At 38.1% G+C, this 16,044-nt stretch overlaps 1 protein-coding gene across 11 annotated transcripts in view; it reads right to left on the bottom strand.

Annotated features, from left to right (window-relative positions):
- Window positions 1-4,607: 4,607 nt before the first annotated feature.
- The window catches only part of EYA4 (EYA transcriptional coactivator and phosphatase 4), a 144,121-nt gene continuing 132,684 nt past the window's right edge, over window positions 4,608-16,044 (bottom strand). For 7 of the 11 annotated variants that reach the window (XM_031060833.1, XM_014308914.2, XM_031060837.1 and 4 more), the window contains 6 exons: window positions 15,896-15,954; window positions 15,631-15,791; window positions 13,530-13,644; window positions 11,660-11,781; window positions 10,247-10,347; window positions 4,608-8,625 (listed from right to left, as the gene is read on the bottom strand). In XM_031060833.1, coding sequence (XP_030916693.1) covers window positions 8,545-8,625; window positions 10,247-10,347; window positions 11,660-11,781; window positions 13,530-13,644; window positions 15,631-15,791; window positions 15,896-15,954 — 639 coding nt within the window. In that variant the 3' untranslated portion in view covers window positions 4,608-8,544. Of the gene's footprint in view, window positions 8,626-10,246; window positions 10,348-10,386; window positions 10,488-11,659; window positions 11,782-13,529; window positions 13,645-15,630; window positions 15,792-15,895; window positions 15,955-16,044 lie in introns of all 11 variants that reach the window. The other 4 variants (XM_031060834.1, XM_031060835.1, XM_031060829.1 and 1 more) reach the window with 2 other exon arrangements.

Below are 16,044 nucleotides of genomic sequence, written 5' to 3' on the forward strand. Positions count from 1 at the left end.
CAAGGGGGAGGCCGTGCAATATGTGATTTATGGTGAATTTGCACTTACTCTTGCATGGCACTGAAGCACACAGAATGCACAGCGTTTTGTGAGGAGATTGCTGGGTGATGAATAGGCTGAGAAAGGCCAGGCAAACAGTATTATTGTAACACCACATAAATATGGGTTTTTTTCCTTTAACACTAAAACACCTGATTTCCTTTAGCATTGTAAACACGTCACTTTATTGGGTCTGGGAGAGCTGATGAATTTAAAGTAATTTTCAGCAAACAAGTGGCAGCCTCTCTGCTTTTTAGATGGAGGCGAAGGAAAGAAATGTTTATCATGAAAACATTATGAAGCAACAAAAGGGACAGGAGAAAGCTGTTGTCTGAACTGAAGTTTCTTACAAACAAGAGCCACCCAGGTGGTATTAGTGGAAAACTGCTAGAAAACATGGGAAAGACAGGACATAATCTCCTTTAAACTGTTGGCACAGTCTCAGTGTTTTGTAGATAATAAATTTAGCTTTCAAGAGGAAGTTCAAATATGCTGCATTTACTAGTTTTTAAGAATGAAAATGAATATGTTAATTATGTACAATGTTACCCTCTGCTAAATGAGCCCATTTTGGCCAGGGCTTGGAAATTTCTTTGCAGACACAAAGTTTAACCCAAGGCTTTTCAACCATAAAATTACTGCCCTGTAAAAGGACAGATAAATGTCTAAGCAAGCGCCTCATTACTGTCAGAGCAATGATTTATTGTTTCATTTTACTGTTGTGCTTTCCTGGTTATTAGAGTGAAGGTTGAGTCAGCCTTTCAATTATAAGTAAACTTCCTTTGAGGAACTGCCGTTGAACCAGAGAAGAAAACTCACTTGTAAGCATTTAGGTAAAGAGGAAAAATAAGAACACTGGCAAGTGCTTGGATACCTTTTGGGGTGAGCAGTTCTTGACCTCTTGAGGCCCCAAGTTAGCTGTTTCTTTTCCTCTGTGAATAGATACCTCCCAGCTAGGATACCTGCTCCACCAAAAACCAACATGGTTTAAGGAGGATATAGAAGCAACTCAGAATCAGCAAAGCTCTGGGAGCTGCACCCCTTGCTCCCTGGGGGATACACTCAGACGTGATGCTGCCTGGGTCATTGCCTCTCCCCAGTGGAATGGTGGCAGGCAAGGTTGTGGTGGGCAAGGTGAGGGGCCAGGTGAGTGGAGTGAGTGCCTCCCTTGGGAAGGGACCTGTGCAGGAGTGGCTGTTTCCCCTTTCAACTGGTAATGGGGGTCAGGTGGCTACACTGCATCTCTTTTGGCCACCAGGCAGTTCCATGTTGAACATTAATTAATTTGTTCCTCACCAAGACTATCCAGAGCTTGCAATAAATTAATTTTAGCTCCCAGTGAGTAACTGGAGAGGTTGGGCTTTGCTAATTACCCTACCTCCATCAGCTGCCATGCGTCAGTGGTCTGTGGTGATTATTGAGACTTGGACTGCATTTCATAAATCAGTGTGTATATGCCATTTGACTGGAACAGCCCTCCACACTTGGCTTCATTTTTCTGCCTCTCCCATTTTTTTCCTCCCTGTTTTGTTTTGCTTTTAAACATGAGTGATCATGAGGCACAGCTCTCATTAAGGGTTTCTGGTTTGCATGAGCTGCAGAGGTATAACACATGCTCCAGTCATGGCTTGTACCATAAAACCAAACCAAAGTAAAAACTTTGCATGTGAGAAAGATATTGAGTTTGCTCCATTATCCAGGAGGCTCACAATACTACACATAATCTCCTTATGCTTATTCTTTTTTTTCTTTTTTTCTCTTATCTTTCCTCCCCCCCCCACCCCCGGCGGATTTTAGAAACATTACTCTTCACGACTGGACCAAATTAGAACCGTTTTGAGTCAAAAAAAGCTAAAAACCCAAGACCCTAATCCAGATAAGTTGAAAGCATGGAACAGGGGCTTGATATGTCAGCTGAGAGCCACAGGCACCAGACTCCTGCAATGGCTCAGATGTTTTTCTGGCTGATGTGGTGGGCCCTTGATTCACTCTTTCTATAAATAGGACTAGAAATGTTCCATTCATTGACATTGGTGTGTGCACTCCCAAAACACATTTTGGTTTCAATGACTCAACAATTTCTAATATTTTCCAAATAGCTACAGTTGTTTTTGGTTTTTTTATGTAGAAAAAATGTGTGCTTCCTGGTGAAGGGCACAGTAGTACAGTAGTGTAGGAAGCATGAATCACTTTCCATTTGCCTGTCTGCTGCGCTCCATTCTCCCAGACACTACGAGCAAGGCAGAAAAATGGAATCTAATAAAGCTCCATTCTAGCCTGACTCCTTCATATAATTCCTATGAATCCTGTCCTTCATACCTCTCTGCTCTCCTGCTTCATGTTCACTGAAGTGTGTATGTGAATTTCTAATAACCTAATTTCTAATATGTAAGTTTCTAATAATGTGTAGATAGACGTCTGATCTCTAAATTATCCACAAAATTTGAGAAACACTTTTTTTGTGTACCAAAGGAGTTTCTTTGCTTGTACACTTAAAAAATTGATTTCTGAAACTTTCTGGTGTTTTCTTCTTTTCTATCATTACTTCCCAACCAGAAAAACAAATTCTTCATTTTTTTAAATTAGTTATTTCAAGTTAGATATTCAGTCCTTTGAAAAGTAGACCTTGAAATTTGTAGAGAAACTAACATGGAAAAACAAACTGGTGATGTTTTGATTTTCTCAGAATTCCTTCTACTGTCTGGGCTTTTGGAAAATCAAAAAAAGTTCTCCAAAACTTATAAACATTTCCAAAATGTTTCAGAATCCATTATTTGTTTGAGAAAAAAAAAAGAAAATTAATCAAACAAGTCAACCCTAAAGTGCATTTTTCTGGAGGATTTTAATAGGTAATGGATAATGATGAAGAAGCATTTTTGCACCCAAATGAGGAGGAGTCCACCCATAAATGTTCTCAGTATGATATTTTTACTTTAGTTCATCACTGTGAACATCATGTGCATGTTACGAGTAGAACAGCTGCCCATTTTTTTTCAAAGGTTGCAGAGTTTACAGGTTGGGCCAGTTGCTGCCAGGCTGGAGTTCTAACTGTTTGTTATTGTAATCGCCAGTCATTTACCTACCTGTCGTTGATGGTTAAGAATTCCCCCTTTTGTCGAGTGACATCCTGCTGCTTCCTGGAGGATGACACCCAGATGGTGAAGGGGAAGGGACATCGAGTTGGCATGCAAATGACATCAGATCCAGCATGCAACAGGAGAGACGCCTCACCAAACCTAGCCAAAAACCCCTAAAACAATGAGCCAACACAAAATTGATGAATCAAAGTGATGAAGGGACGTGAGGAACAGAATCTGGGATCTGCCAAGGCCTTTTTACCCCTCACCCTAGCCTAAAAGATGCCGGCTAGACAAAGGATCTTGAATGTTGAATGAAAAATGAGGGGATTTCCTGATGCTCTGGTGAGGATGGAACCCCCAGCTCTGCCCACAGACCCGTGGACAAAGCTGCACTCTTTCTCCTCCTCCCAGTCACTCCTGGGAGCAGCGGTGGCGTGAGCGCGACCTGTCAGTTCTCCCCACGCGAGCTGATTGCTTTTAATTAAGGCATTAAAAAGGAGAAAAGTCTTCTGCCTGTGTTTATTTCAGCGCAGAGCACAATGATAGCCATTTGGAGCACTGACTTTCTCAGCAATGAGAAATTAAGGTAATGTTGTGCTATCACCCAATTTCTGACTACCTTTTATCTCATTCTTCTGAAATGTTACTGAATGGTTCTTCTCTGGAGTCACATGCAAACCCATTTGGGAGACACACTGTAAAACTGTTTACTATGGGCTTGTCTGCTCAGTAGATGAGATTTCTTTGTATTTTGTCCACTTGATTTTTGACAGATCTTCCTTTTTCTTCCTAAAACTGAGAAGGCAGCAGATGAACAGACAGAACAGCTGTGTTTGTAAGAGACATGCTTTAATCTAACCCCATGCAAAGAAGTCTACTACATACAACCTGCTTCTTGTGGCTGAATCACTGTGGCTACCGAGGTTCTGCCACTTGACACATAGTTCCCAAGATTGTGCTGTCACATCTAAGTGTGCTGACAATTCTGTGATTCCACTTTGGCCCCTGCTAGCAGACTGTGGAGGGACTGCCTCAAAATGAAATTCAGCACCTCACTAAAATAATAAAGTACTGCTCTCAAAAACATTTGGAGTTTCACTAGGGTGATCTTCAACTGGACAGGCTACTTGCTTCTCAGTAGCCCAGTCTGCCTCCTGAACAGCCCATGACCATAAAGGTATTAGCATAACATTAGTGAGTGAATGACATGGGGATTTAGATGCATACACTGTGTGTCTACATCATCAAATTGTTTTTTTCTGTATTTTGTCTCAAGGACACTGCAAGAGCGGCTAATTGTCTCTCAGGCTGCATGTGGAGCAAGGCACAACCCACAGGTGAGCCAGTGTCTACCAGATCCATACATGGGCTCAGGGCTTCTCCAGGCATGAGCGACAAGGGCAGCATGGACATCAGAGTCCCAGCTCAGACTGGGCTCCTGTAAGAGACTGCATCTTTCAACCACAAACCAAACAACTTACAACATTGTATAGTGCAGAAAATGACACTTCCAAGTGTATTTATTGAGAAATAGTAAAGATGTACATAATTTTACAAGCTTTTAATTTTAATTTACATTTTTCTTAAATTAGGTAGGCCCTAGTAAACTATAATCTGCTAATACATGACAGAGACCCTTGGCTTCAAATCTCCAAAATGCTGCTATTGCTGGGATTTTGGCTAATGTCACTTCAGCTCCTCTTCAGAGATACTAAATACCATATTCATTTACAGCATATGCCAGGTGTCAATCCTATAAAGCAGAGATGAGTTTTGAACTGAAACCCTGGATCTGGATACAACTTCACTGCTAAAACCTAGTCTTTCTATTGTGGGTCAGGCCTATATTCTCCACAAACTCTGCAGTTCTGATGGGATGTAACATTTCATCTGCCCCAAGATGAAGAGTACTTGTTTAGAGGACTTTGATTTGGCCTCATCTCCCTTGTCAATGCTTACACTGGAACACACTTTGCATCTGCTTCAGATGCAAACACTGCTGCTCACACTGGATTTGGATGGGAATAGATCTGTGAGCTAGCTGCTACCTATATCTGTCTGTGCACCATCTCCACAGGCATCTAAAAATAAGTGTAATTTTTAGGTTTTTCTGCCCTCTTTTACTGAACTGCACAGAGTTATGTCTAAGATACTATCCCACGACTTAATCACACAATATTTGTATTTTGCAAGCTGACCACTCAAATACCTAATGAACGTTCAGGTTCTGTACTGAGAACTGCTAGAGGCATTTTATTCTATGTTTCATTTGCCCAAAATACTTGCAAATGGGGCCTTGTGCTCAATCTTGTTGTTGAGGAGAGGCTGAAGGGAAGGTAGTTTCTGATTAATATGCTTCTGAATTAAAATGCACTCAATGTCAAAGTGACCAACCTTCAGTTTAATCTTCTTAGGCCCATCTGGAACAGTCTGGCGTGACTGTCTCTGCCTTGGTTATTTTCTCCTCTGTATTGTTCATGCAGGAAAATATATCAGACTAATTTCTTTCTACAAGGCAGGCATGTAATACACAATTTTATTTAAAGATATATAGCAATTTTTGCTTAGCAAGAGAGTATTCATACTCTGAAATTTTGTTTTAGGGTTTTAGTATTGCAAAGCCTTTTGAGCTACATCCTTGAATTTTCTTTGGATACATGTTTGTGTGGATTACTTGTTTTAACAATTAACTTCTGCTATGGTGGCACACAGAATCAGTGCTCCACGTGGTGTCACGCCCTGTAAAAGTTCCCTCCTCTTGCCTCCATCTCCTCTCTAGAAGTCCATGTATTAATTGAGCCATATCTGCCACAGAAAGCTAAGCACAACTCCAAAGAAGGCACTGCAAACCTTTAATAAGAACCAACGGCTGTTGCTGGGCTACTTTTTGTTCTTTCATTTGATTAGGAAAAGAACATTGAAAAGCTGAACAAATAACTTGAGAAATAATATTACTTCATGCATTTAAATAACAATATGACATGTAAAAAAAAAAAAAGAAGAGAAAAAAGCTAGTTAACCAAACAAATTTTTTGTTTCATCACATCTTTTACATTGAGATTTTTATGTAATGCTGGAACTTGAGAAGGGTTTCAAAGTTCTTTCCCATTCCAGTAGAAACACTTTTTTTCCCACCTGAAAAACTAAAACAGCTGTACTACAGATTTTTATGACATGTATTTCCAGACACTGAAAATATAAAGAAGGTATGCATAATTATTTTTGTTTTGGACACACAAATCTATCACCCAAATATCTACCTAGTCTTCAGTGATATGTGGGGAGTCTCAAGTGATGGCTTTAAACTGCCCAGTGATAAAAAATTATTGTTAGTTTTTTGTGTGGTGACTTGTATAGCCAATTCCAACACAGCAATGAAATCCATTTTTATGAATTTATAGAGGAGTTTCACCTTGGACTTGTAGCGGCTCTGGGCTTTCACCTACCAAGTAACTTTGTTAAAAACCTCAACAAAGTTTAAATGAACAAAGTTACTGCCTGGTAGCTATGGCATATGATGGCTTCAGAGCACAAAGAGAGAGGATTTTCACCTCAGTGCTGACTACTGTGCTCGTGCAGACATCCTGGAGTTTGCCTTTAACATCTTCTCTTGCAAATACCTCTTCACACAGTCAGTGCACATTCAGCCTCAGGTGTCTCCACATACAGTGTTAAAAATTGAAAAAGTAGTTTCCACTTTCTGCCATGAGAAATGAGCCAATTGCTGTTATTGCAGAGTGCTCAAGTGGCACATGGAACATTAAGGGCCCTGTGTGCAATATGGATCTTGCTCATTTTCCATATGGCAGCATGTTCAAAACTTGCAAGGTAATTGTTGCTGTACAGATGGTAACTTATAATAGAAATTATGGAAGTTAAGGTGATATATTTCTCAATGTTTCTTCATGAAAATCACCTCCTTATCCTCTCCTCAGATGTCTGACATGCTATTGAAATTTCTGATACAAAAACATTTAGGGTTGTCCCTGTGTAATTATGTTGAGCAATCAAAAATGGATGAGAAAAATCATGCTGACCCAAAACAAAATACACAAAAATATGGAACAGATTGGAAAAGCTAACAAAGTGCTGTTTTCTTTACCAAAGTGGATTATTCTCCTGAAATGGTTGATGTCATCAAGCCAGCAATTTCAGCAGCTTGTGTTGATCCTGAATATGCTAAATGTAGCATAATTTCCACATCTGACAGATAAGAGCTTCTTTAGTAATTTTTAATTCCTAATGAACTTGTGTTTATTCCCCATCTGGGATTAACTCCACATTTTCACCTTCCAGTAATGCCACCTGAACACTTTGTCTGCTGGGTGGAACTTTGCTCTGCTATACACAGCCAATGCGCTCATTGTATGGCTTTCAGTGGACTCGGTAATTAATGAATATGGCTCTTAGTTCTCTTGCTGGAGAATCAAGAAATGATGCTGAAGGTGTTAAACACTATTTCTTCTTTCACCTTTCCAAGTAGCGGTCCCCAGTATCAACCTCCCAATGTTTTCTTAACTTTTCTCAAAAAATCAGTGGAATTATTCAGAATCCAAATAAAAACACAAACTTTCCTTTATTATTTTTTCTTACTGCAACAAATACTTAAATTCTTTGGTGCAGCCGTGCTCTTTGATTTCTTTGAATTTCAAATTTGGTCATGTCAAAAATTATCACAAAGGTTTTTTTGTTTATCTACAGAGTTTTTAACCAAAATTACATTATAACACACAAACACAGTCTTCTCTTTAAGGCACAACACATCATATGCACATTCTGTTTGCCAAACTTATAAAAGAGACAATATTATATAACCCTTTCCCTCCCTTGCCCCCACCCCCCAAAAAAAAAGAAAGAAAAATTGCATCCACTTCCAAAATCAGCTGCTAATAAAGTCACAGTAAATTATTTTCATCAATAATTTACACAAATTACATGTCTAGACAGGATTGTCATTATACAGTCTGAGTGCATTCCAATTCAGATTTTTTGGGTTAGGTAGGCTAAAGTCTGGTTCAAACCTCAGTGCTGAGAATATATCCCATTTTGAGGAATGTTGTTGAACACCACCTTGTTGGCTGGAAAATGCGTTTTGGTGCTTTGCCAGTTCGAGTCCTTTGTTCACTCCTGTCAGGGCTCACTGGGTGTGTACCAGCAACCTCCACAGTTTCAAATCATTTAAAAACGTTGCATATATAAGACCATAGAGCTTTCTTACGTAGCACTAATGTTTTAACTCCATTCAGCAATCTGAATTCTTCCATTTGGAATTTTTAATTCCAAATATTTCTTCCCTTCTTAAGACAATTCATATGTGTAAAGCCAGAGGCATTGAATCACACATAAAAATTCAGTGTACTTGAAATATGTATACATATATATATATATATGTATATATAAAAGGATCACCAGCTTTAGAATACAGTTACAAATACTCTAGTTCCAGTGCTTGATGGAGAGCCAAGAGGTCCGAATGACTGGATATCCTCCAGAAAGGCATGTTGTGCTGTGTTTGTTAGAGGAGGGAAAAGGTCAGGAAAGATGAACACTGTGACACAGGAAGGCACACAAGGATACAACACACAAGGACAGTTAGAGATTACCAGCACCTATCTTACACCACTGTGTTTCTGGATTGATTTTTGCTGTTCAAGTACTGACAAAAGTCAGACCAAAATAGATCTGAGCTTAGCAGCTCAAGTGAAGTTAAAATAAATAGATGATAGCCTTTCTTAATAGTTTCTTTGGAAACTGCCTGTTACTTAGTAAGAGCTACTTGCTTATTGTTTGCACACAAGCCCGTACAAAGGAGCATTAATAGGAAGTCATTTGATGCTCCACTTATTTGACTGCAAAATACTGAATCATCATTTAAAGGACTATACCACTTCAGTGAAAAGATGTTTCCCACTCAACACTTCGAAACAGAGCTGAATTAGATTTTTTTCTCCATCCAGGCAGAAAAATAAATGTCTTTGGATAAGAAAATAACACATTTCTAGTTTAAGAAAAGATAATTTGTGTTGCAGAAAGTATCAGTGTCTGTGAGAGATGCAGGTATATACACTATTCTCCTTCAATAATTCAGCAGAACAGAAAAAAACCACATACTTCCATTTTGTGTTTAGATCTATTTGAAATGTGCTATATTCATCCATCTCTCTGAATTCTACATCTATCCATGCAATATAGCCAATGTTAAGGAAAAAGCATGCCCAATCAGAAAGCCCACAATCCAACCACCACTGTTTAGCAAAAATTATAAAGGACCCATCACCAGTACTGTACCTATATTAAGGAACCATTTGGAATGAGCATTTTCGTTATTTCCATTTTGTTTGCAATCCAACTACAATGCTAAGATAGTGCTTAATATTGCAACATCTAGCACAACAAGATTTACATAACTGGTCCTGTACAGACATTGTGAGAAAAAAAAAAATTTCTGCACACTTCCATGGGTTATATTGGGAAGCATGGCACAAATTACTAATTTGATGTTTCTGAACATCACGAACTTCTCTGCTGAAATTAGACTTTAATTCTCATGAGGAAACTAGGAAACAGTTCTTTTTTGGAAACACAGATTTGGGGCACAATCTCTACATTGTGTTCTTTTTCCTTTAGCAGATACGTCTTTCTTGAAGCAAATTATATTTTATCATATTTGCCCCAGTAAACTATGGATCTTCATCTATCTTAGCAAAAAAATTTCACAGTCCTTTGGATATTTTCCACATTCTCTGTAACACTTCTCTTGAAACATTCCCAATTTCAGCATTTTAAAACACCAACCAACCATCATATCATAACCCTCTCTACCTCTTCTGTTTATCTTTTAATTTGCTTGAAGTTTGTCAGACATTTTTTCTGCATTATTTTTCCATCTGTTTAAAAAATAATTTTTTTGTTTTGGCTTTTTTTTTTCTTCTTCCAAAGTGAAGCGAAGCAAATGCTAGAATCCAAATGGTTCGTTTTACTCTAAGTGCTGATCTCATCATGCTCTTGTTGGCTTGCATCTGTGGACTGAAGTTATTTGTCATTTTGTGCAACACTGACAGAAATGCAAACAGAAAGGCTTGCATTAGTAGCTATGTATCACACCAACATTTCAGAAGACAGGTTACCTTTTTTGCTGCCTGTTCTTCTTCTACACCATCCCCAATTACAACATATACTACTTTTCTGCCAAACCTTTGCATTATTCGTTCAAAGCAACTTTCTTTTCCTGGAAGATAAATGAGATAAGAGTTCAGAGTGAAGTTACCTGATTAGCTGCATGTTCCTCATCTCGGCCATCTCCAATCACAACATAAGTTATGTTAGTGCCAAATCTGGACACTATACGCTCAAAACAGCTCTCTTTGCCTGAAAAACAATGCACTGTTTATTCAAGCTATCAAGTGAATTATGGCGAAGCCTTACAGAGGATTTTTGCATTGGTAAGACATTGCTACTACTACTTTTAAGAAGTTCCCAACCTTGGGATTTAGAGCCAAATCTGGTAAGAAGCAATGGATTCCCTTAATAATACAAAGATGTTTCAGGTAAAATTAGATCTCTTAATCATTACAGGAAAGCCACTAAGACAAAAGAATTAGCAGCACTACAAAAATGAATAGGTTAGCAAATGAATAATTGAATTTAAATATTTCCTGATGATTGTAATAATATTCTTACAAGGAAAGCAGAAATTTTAATTCTAATGTATCTGCAACAATGAGTGATGTAGTAATGAAAAAACTTAATTAAATGATAACTGAGGTAATAGCTCTGCCTGACGCTGCTAGAATATGCACTGCTTTTTCTCTCATGAAAATCATTTATGAAACATATTGCAATGCTTTTGTCAATGAAGTGACACATTCCATTCTATAAAGGTTGTCATAGATATAGATATGAAGCATTCCTGAACTGATGATTGGTAAAATTTGCAAAATTATCAGTCATTGTATTCTGCATCACAGTTCACGGGACTGACAGCTTCTCTTGGTTTACAGTTTTGGATGCAATTTCCATAAGCCATATATTTCCAAACCATAATGCACAAAAGGCACACAGTTGTGAACAGAATGGAGAAGTGCCCTTTTGTTATCCAGCAACACAGGTTCTGTCAGAAACAGCTGCCATTCCTATCACTGATATACTGTGCCTCAGGAAAAGGTTTGTGAAGCTGTGGCCTGGCTTGCATAGAGCTGAAGGTCAGAGCAGAGGCTAATTTAACAGAATTTCTGCTCAGATTTGAATTCACAAAAAACTTTTCTTCATTCTTTTCTGCAAGTTCTTTGTTTTCTTCACCATACTGAGGAGTTCCTGAGGCTTTTAATCAGCATCTCTATTCCTTTAGGCATAATTGAAAATAAGGTGAATTTGGAATTCTTTGACATAAACACATCTGAACACATGCAATGCCTAAATCTTATAACTAAAACTGCTACGTGTTAGGGAAGTGTTTTGGAATACATCCATTACTGGGGAAAAAAAAAGGTAAGGCATTGTAGTCAGAATGGTCAGAATGGATGAAAGAATAATTTTCTTACCTATTTTGGTTGCACTGTATATATTTTCAATAGGAAAAGCTCCACCTAAGCTGTATAGCAGAACTTTTGCAAGTGCTGGGATAAGCTGGGTTGTTGTTACCAGCACGTTTACACAATTACTCCTAAAATGAGAGAAAGAGTTTAAGTTTAAATAGTTTTAAAACAGGACCCAAATGTTGATGAGGTGAACCAGCTGTGGAGAGCATATTAAGGATCCCTCAACATTTACTTCCATTCACCCAGTACAGATGCTCAGCACCATCTCTTACAGAAAATGTACATAAAACCCCTAGTGAAAGCCTTTAAAAATATGTAGGCCTGATTTGTAGGGAATATTCCATACTGGTTTGTAAAAACCAGGTCTTTGAAGATGGGCCTAGTAAAATACAGATATTTAAGTCCATCAACAACCTCCAAAACAAGGTATCTGAATGCTTTGAAAGCATAATTTTCATGCTGGCAATTAATTGTCAGTAGCTACCAGCAACACAAAAGTTTAGATAATACAGAAACATGATTTGTAACTCTTTTATCTATCTTCTATCTACACTTTTCTCCCAATGGCATAACTTTCTTCAAGTTGCAAGAGTAAGAATATCTCTGAAGAGAAGGAGAGATAAGAATGATCATGTTAATAAGCTAGCATTGAATGGTGAGGATGGAAACTTGAATGGAGAAGTTGTGCAGGCCACAGAACTCAGAGCTGAGCTACTTCAGGCACTCACAGGCTGGAACATAAGCATGACCATGATGTAGACGTGGAGCTGAAAGTAAATGCTTGTGAGTTTTCCTCCTTACATTTCCACAAATTCCAAGCAAGACCCTAGGCTGCTATTTTCACCTTTATGTATCTCAATTTTCTGTTATAACATATCAGTAATGGTTAGCTGACTCACAGGTAGCTTCTGAAGGTTTACAGTTGTGCAGTTCCTTGAAGACATGACAAAAGACTATTATTGAAAAATCCTGAGTGAAGGATAACAGTTTTCCAGACTCGGCTGCCAATGATCAAGTGGCTTTCGTTACCAAAAGTCTCTCAGAAGAGACTTTCAGAAAGAAATGCAGAGCTAAATACAACAGCTTACAAAAATTTGTTACTTCTTTTTCTCCCGAAGTGCTTCACACATTGTTAAATAAACGATTAAGAGATAAGCATATTGCAAGAGTTGTTATGTTGAAATAAAGATTTTTGTGTCTTTCCAAGTTTGTTCTTTCCACTTGACACTGAGTTTTTTCCCAGACGTGATGAGAAAGCAAGATGACTTAATGTTTCTCTTTTTGTGGTTTAAAACTAGTTTTATTTAGGATTTCTGGTAAGATACATATTGCATAGCTTACTAAGCAGCAGCAGGGTTCACAGTTTTATTGTTTCAGAGGAACAATATGTTTTATGCCTCAATATTGGGAACTCAGACTTTTAGTTAAAAGAGATTTTTGCTCTTGTGAAAATGTAAGATTTATACTAAGATAAACTGGTTTGCTTGGAAAGACAGAAGAAAAATGCTCTTCTGTTCTGGTATCTGTACAGTATTTAGGCAGCACTGCAAATAGGCACAAACACTGAAGGACAGAACAGAGAGCTGTGGAGTTCAGAGAATGCTGTCCACAAGGCAATAAATTAAAAGCTGTCTCAGAATTCTACAATACACTTTCAGTGCCCACACATTTGAGAAGACATTTCATACTATCTTTAGTAAATGCTGGAATCACAATAAATTAAACCACTTTCTACTTTTCCTGTGTCCTACTCAAAAGTCATAGTAGATCTGTTCTGTTCTTTAAAGGCACTAATTTATTGTAATCTAAAATGTAAAAAAAAATATCCGTTACATATCTAGAAACTTATTTTACAGCAAACTCAGATACATACCTTGTGCTGATAATTGATAATGATTTAAGTGCATTTGTTAGCCAGGAGTCTGTCAGAGCTTCAATCTCTGCTCTTAATTGCAACCAAGCATCTCTTTTAGCGGGACCCAGAAGTCCTTTAATGTAAGAGAAGTGAGAAAAATAGAATTAAATTCTGTATCAGATAGGGTTTATGGTCATTGTTTCTATTTTAAATTCCACTATGACTTGAAAAAATATCACAGAGAAAATCTATTGTCTTCAATGATCAGAAATCATAGATTTTATTTGTACTTCACTATATCAAGGAATAACAAACAGTATTTTAGATAATAATAAAGATTAATTGCATTTCTTTGTCTATCAGGCTGCATTTCAAAGTACTCCTTTCAGAAACATATTTTTAAACCAGCTCCTCCCACATACCTTATTCTGAAATTATCAGAGGCAGTGACAAGGAGATCGATGTCATTGGGATCATGGGTGAAGATGGTCACAAAAGAAGATACTTTAGAATAAACTGTTTAAAACTGCCCTACTTATGACTCTGCAGACAGTACACATACAGAAATACATTTGTTTGCTCTTCATATCCTGTTGTAGTTGGTTCCTTTTACAGCATTTTGAGCCTGAAATGGCTCCACATCTTATGTTCTCATACCTCAGTTGGTCCTTAAAAGTTAGTCCTCAAACATCTCTTTTTGGGTATAAATTGTCAGACATTGAAAAATACCCAGCCTATTGAATGTTGAGACATGAATTTGCTGGAACCAACATATTTTAAATGTAGATTTGGAAGAGGAGGGAAATAGACTTCCTGATCTTTAGTATCACTCTTTCACACCCTGCAAGTTATGATGACTGGCTTCAAAAATCAGAATTGAAATAATCTAAAAATATATCGATTAATCTTGCCTTCTGATAATTTTTAGCAGCTCTTTTGAAATAAGCAAATACAGATAAGCTAAGAAAATCAAGGATGGTTTATATTTCAGATGCAGGATACGTGGGAGGCAATAAAAACCTTAATCCAGTGCACCACATATCTGCACTCTATTTGCAATGTTTTGTTCCTCTCAGTGTGTTTCCCTGTGCTATGCTCTTGGACTTGTTCTCTTACCACAGTTAAAGGTTTTATGAAATGCAGCAGCTTCAGAATCTTAGATGCATCAGGAGATACAAGAAAACCCAGTAAACTTTTGGTTGACACTGTTTCAAGAATTATTAATATATAACAACTCTATTCACAACACCAAAGAAAGGCAAAGTAGGACAAGTGAAAGTCAGCCCTCTACTACCACACTTTGGTCCTACTGCTTCATCCTGTGGTAAGGAAAGACTGAACTACTGAGAGTGAAAATACGTGACTGTAGCAATTACTGAAGACTTCTAAGTATTCCCTGTTCTCACAGCCTATTGTTGAGGGGGTCAGTTGGCACATTTCCCTCCTCAGAAGGCGGCTGTCTGTCTCTGCAAGGCACACAGGACTATCCAGGACAGATTCTTTTGGCTCTGCTGCCTGATTGCCTACAATTTACTGGTACAGACATATGTGAGTCCATGAATTAAAACAGTAACAGCAAAGTTCTTGTCCCAAATGAGATTTGGACTTATTGGAGACAAAATTGTGTAAGCTCCAGAGTCAACAAAAGGGGCTATTGGCATGGCAGTGATAGAATCTTCTTGCATCCACTGGTGAAAACAGACTAGTAGGTACCCAGCAGAAAGTTTAGTTGACAGTGTTGTTACCAACCAGATCATGAAAATGTAGGATGGAAATGGCCATCCACAGCCAATTTGTACTGTTAAATTATACAATGTCTTTCCTAGAATAACAGCAAATCTGAGGTAGTCTAAGTGGTTCAACAAATCAGCTGGCTCTGAGGGAGGAAAATGGGCTCTGTGGAAGCTAAATGGGAACTTGCTTTGTTTCCCCAACTGCATTTCCCCTGCAGAACAGCATGTGGCTTTGCTTTTACAGTCAGCTTTCAACAGCCATTGGTTCAGTCATATCACTCTCCATTCCCTCTATGGCTTCCCAGGCTTCTTCCCTGGGTGGCAGCTCATCACCATGCAGCTTAGACTGATCAGCATTCAAAGTTGTTTTTGATGATTGAACTCACCTCCTATGTTGTTCTTGTAAGTATTATACAACTCTTTTACTCTTCTGTAACGGAAAGCCAGCTTCCTCATCCAGTCAACCCCTCCTCTTACACCTGTTGGCAGACAAAGGTTTGCACTACTTGCAGCTGCATGGAAGCCATCAGTTGCAAAACTGTAGGTACTGCAAACACCCAAAATACAGTAAAAATAAATACAATGTATTCCTGTAAGTGCTCAAATTATTTCATCTTAAAAAAAAAAGAAAAAAAACATTCTGTATCTTACCTTAGGTCTTGTCCATTATCATCTGAAGAAACATCATCTATATGAACTTGATCGCATTCCTGTCAGAAAGAAAGTAAACCCAAATGACAAATTTATCTTATGAGAGAGTGCAATCACCGCTCCTGGAAGCATCAAACAGGTGTGTGGAT

This window comes from Geospiza fortis, unplaced genomic scaffold (genome assembly GCF_000277835.1).
Source record: "Geospiza fortis unplaced genomic scaffold, GeoFor_1.0 scaffold217, whole genome shotgun sequence".
Taxonomy (NCBI): domain Eukaryota; kingdom Metazoa; phylum Chordata; class Aves; order Passeriformes; family Thraupidae; genus Geospiza; species Geospiza fortis.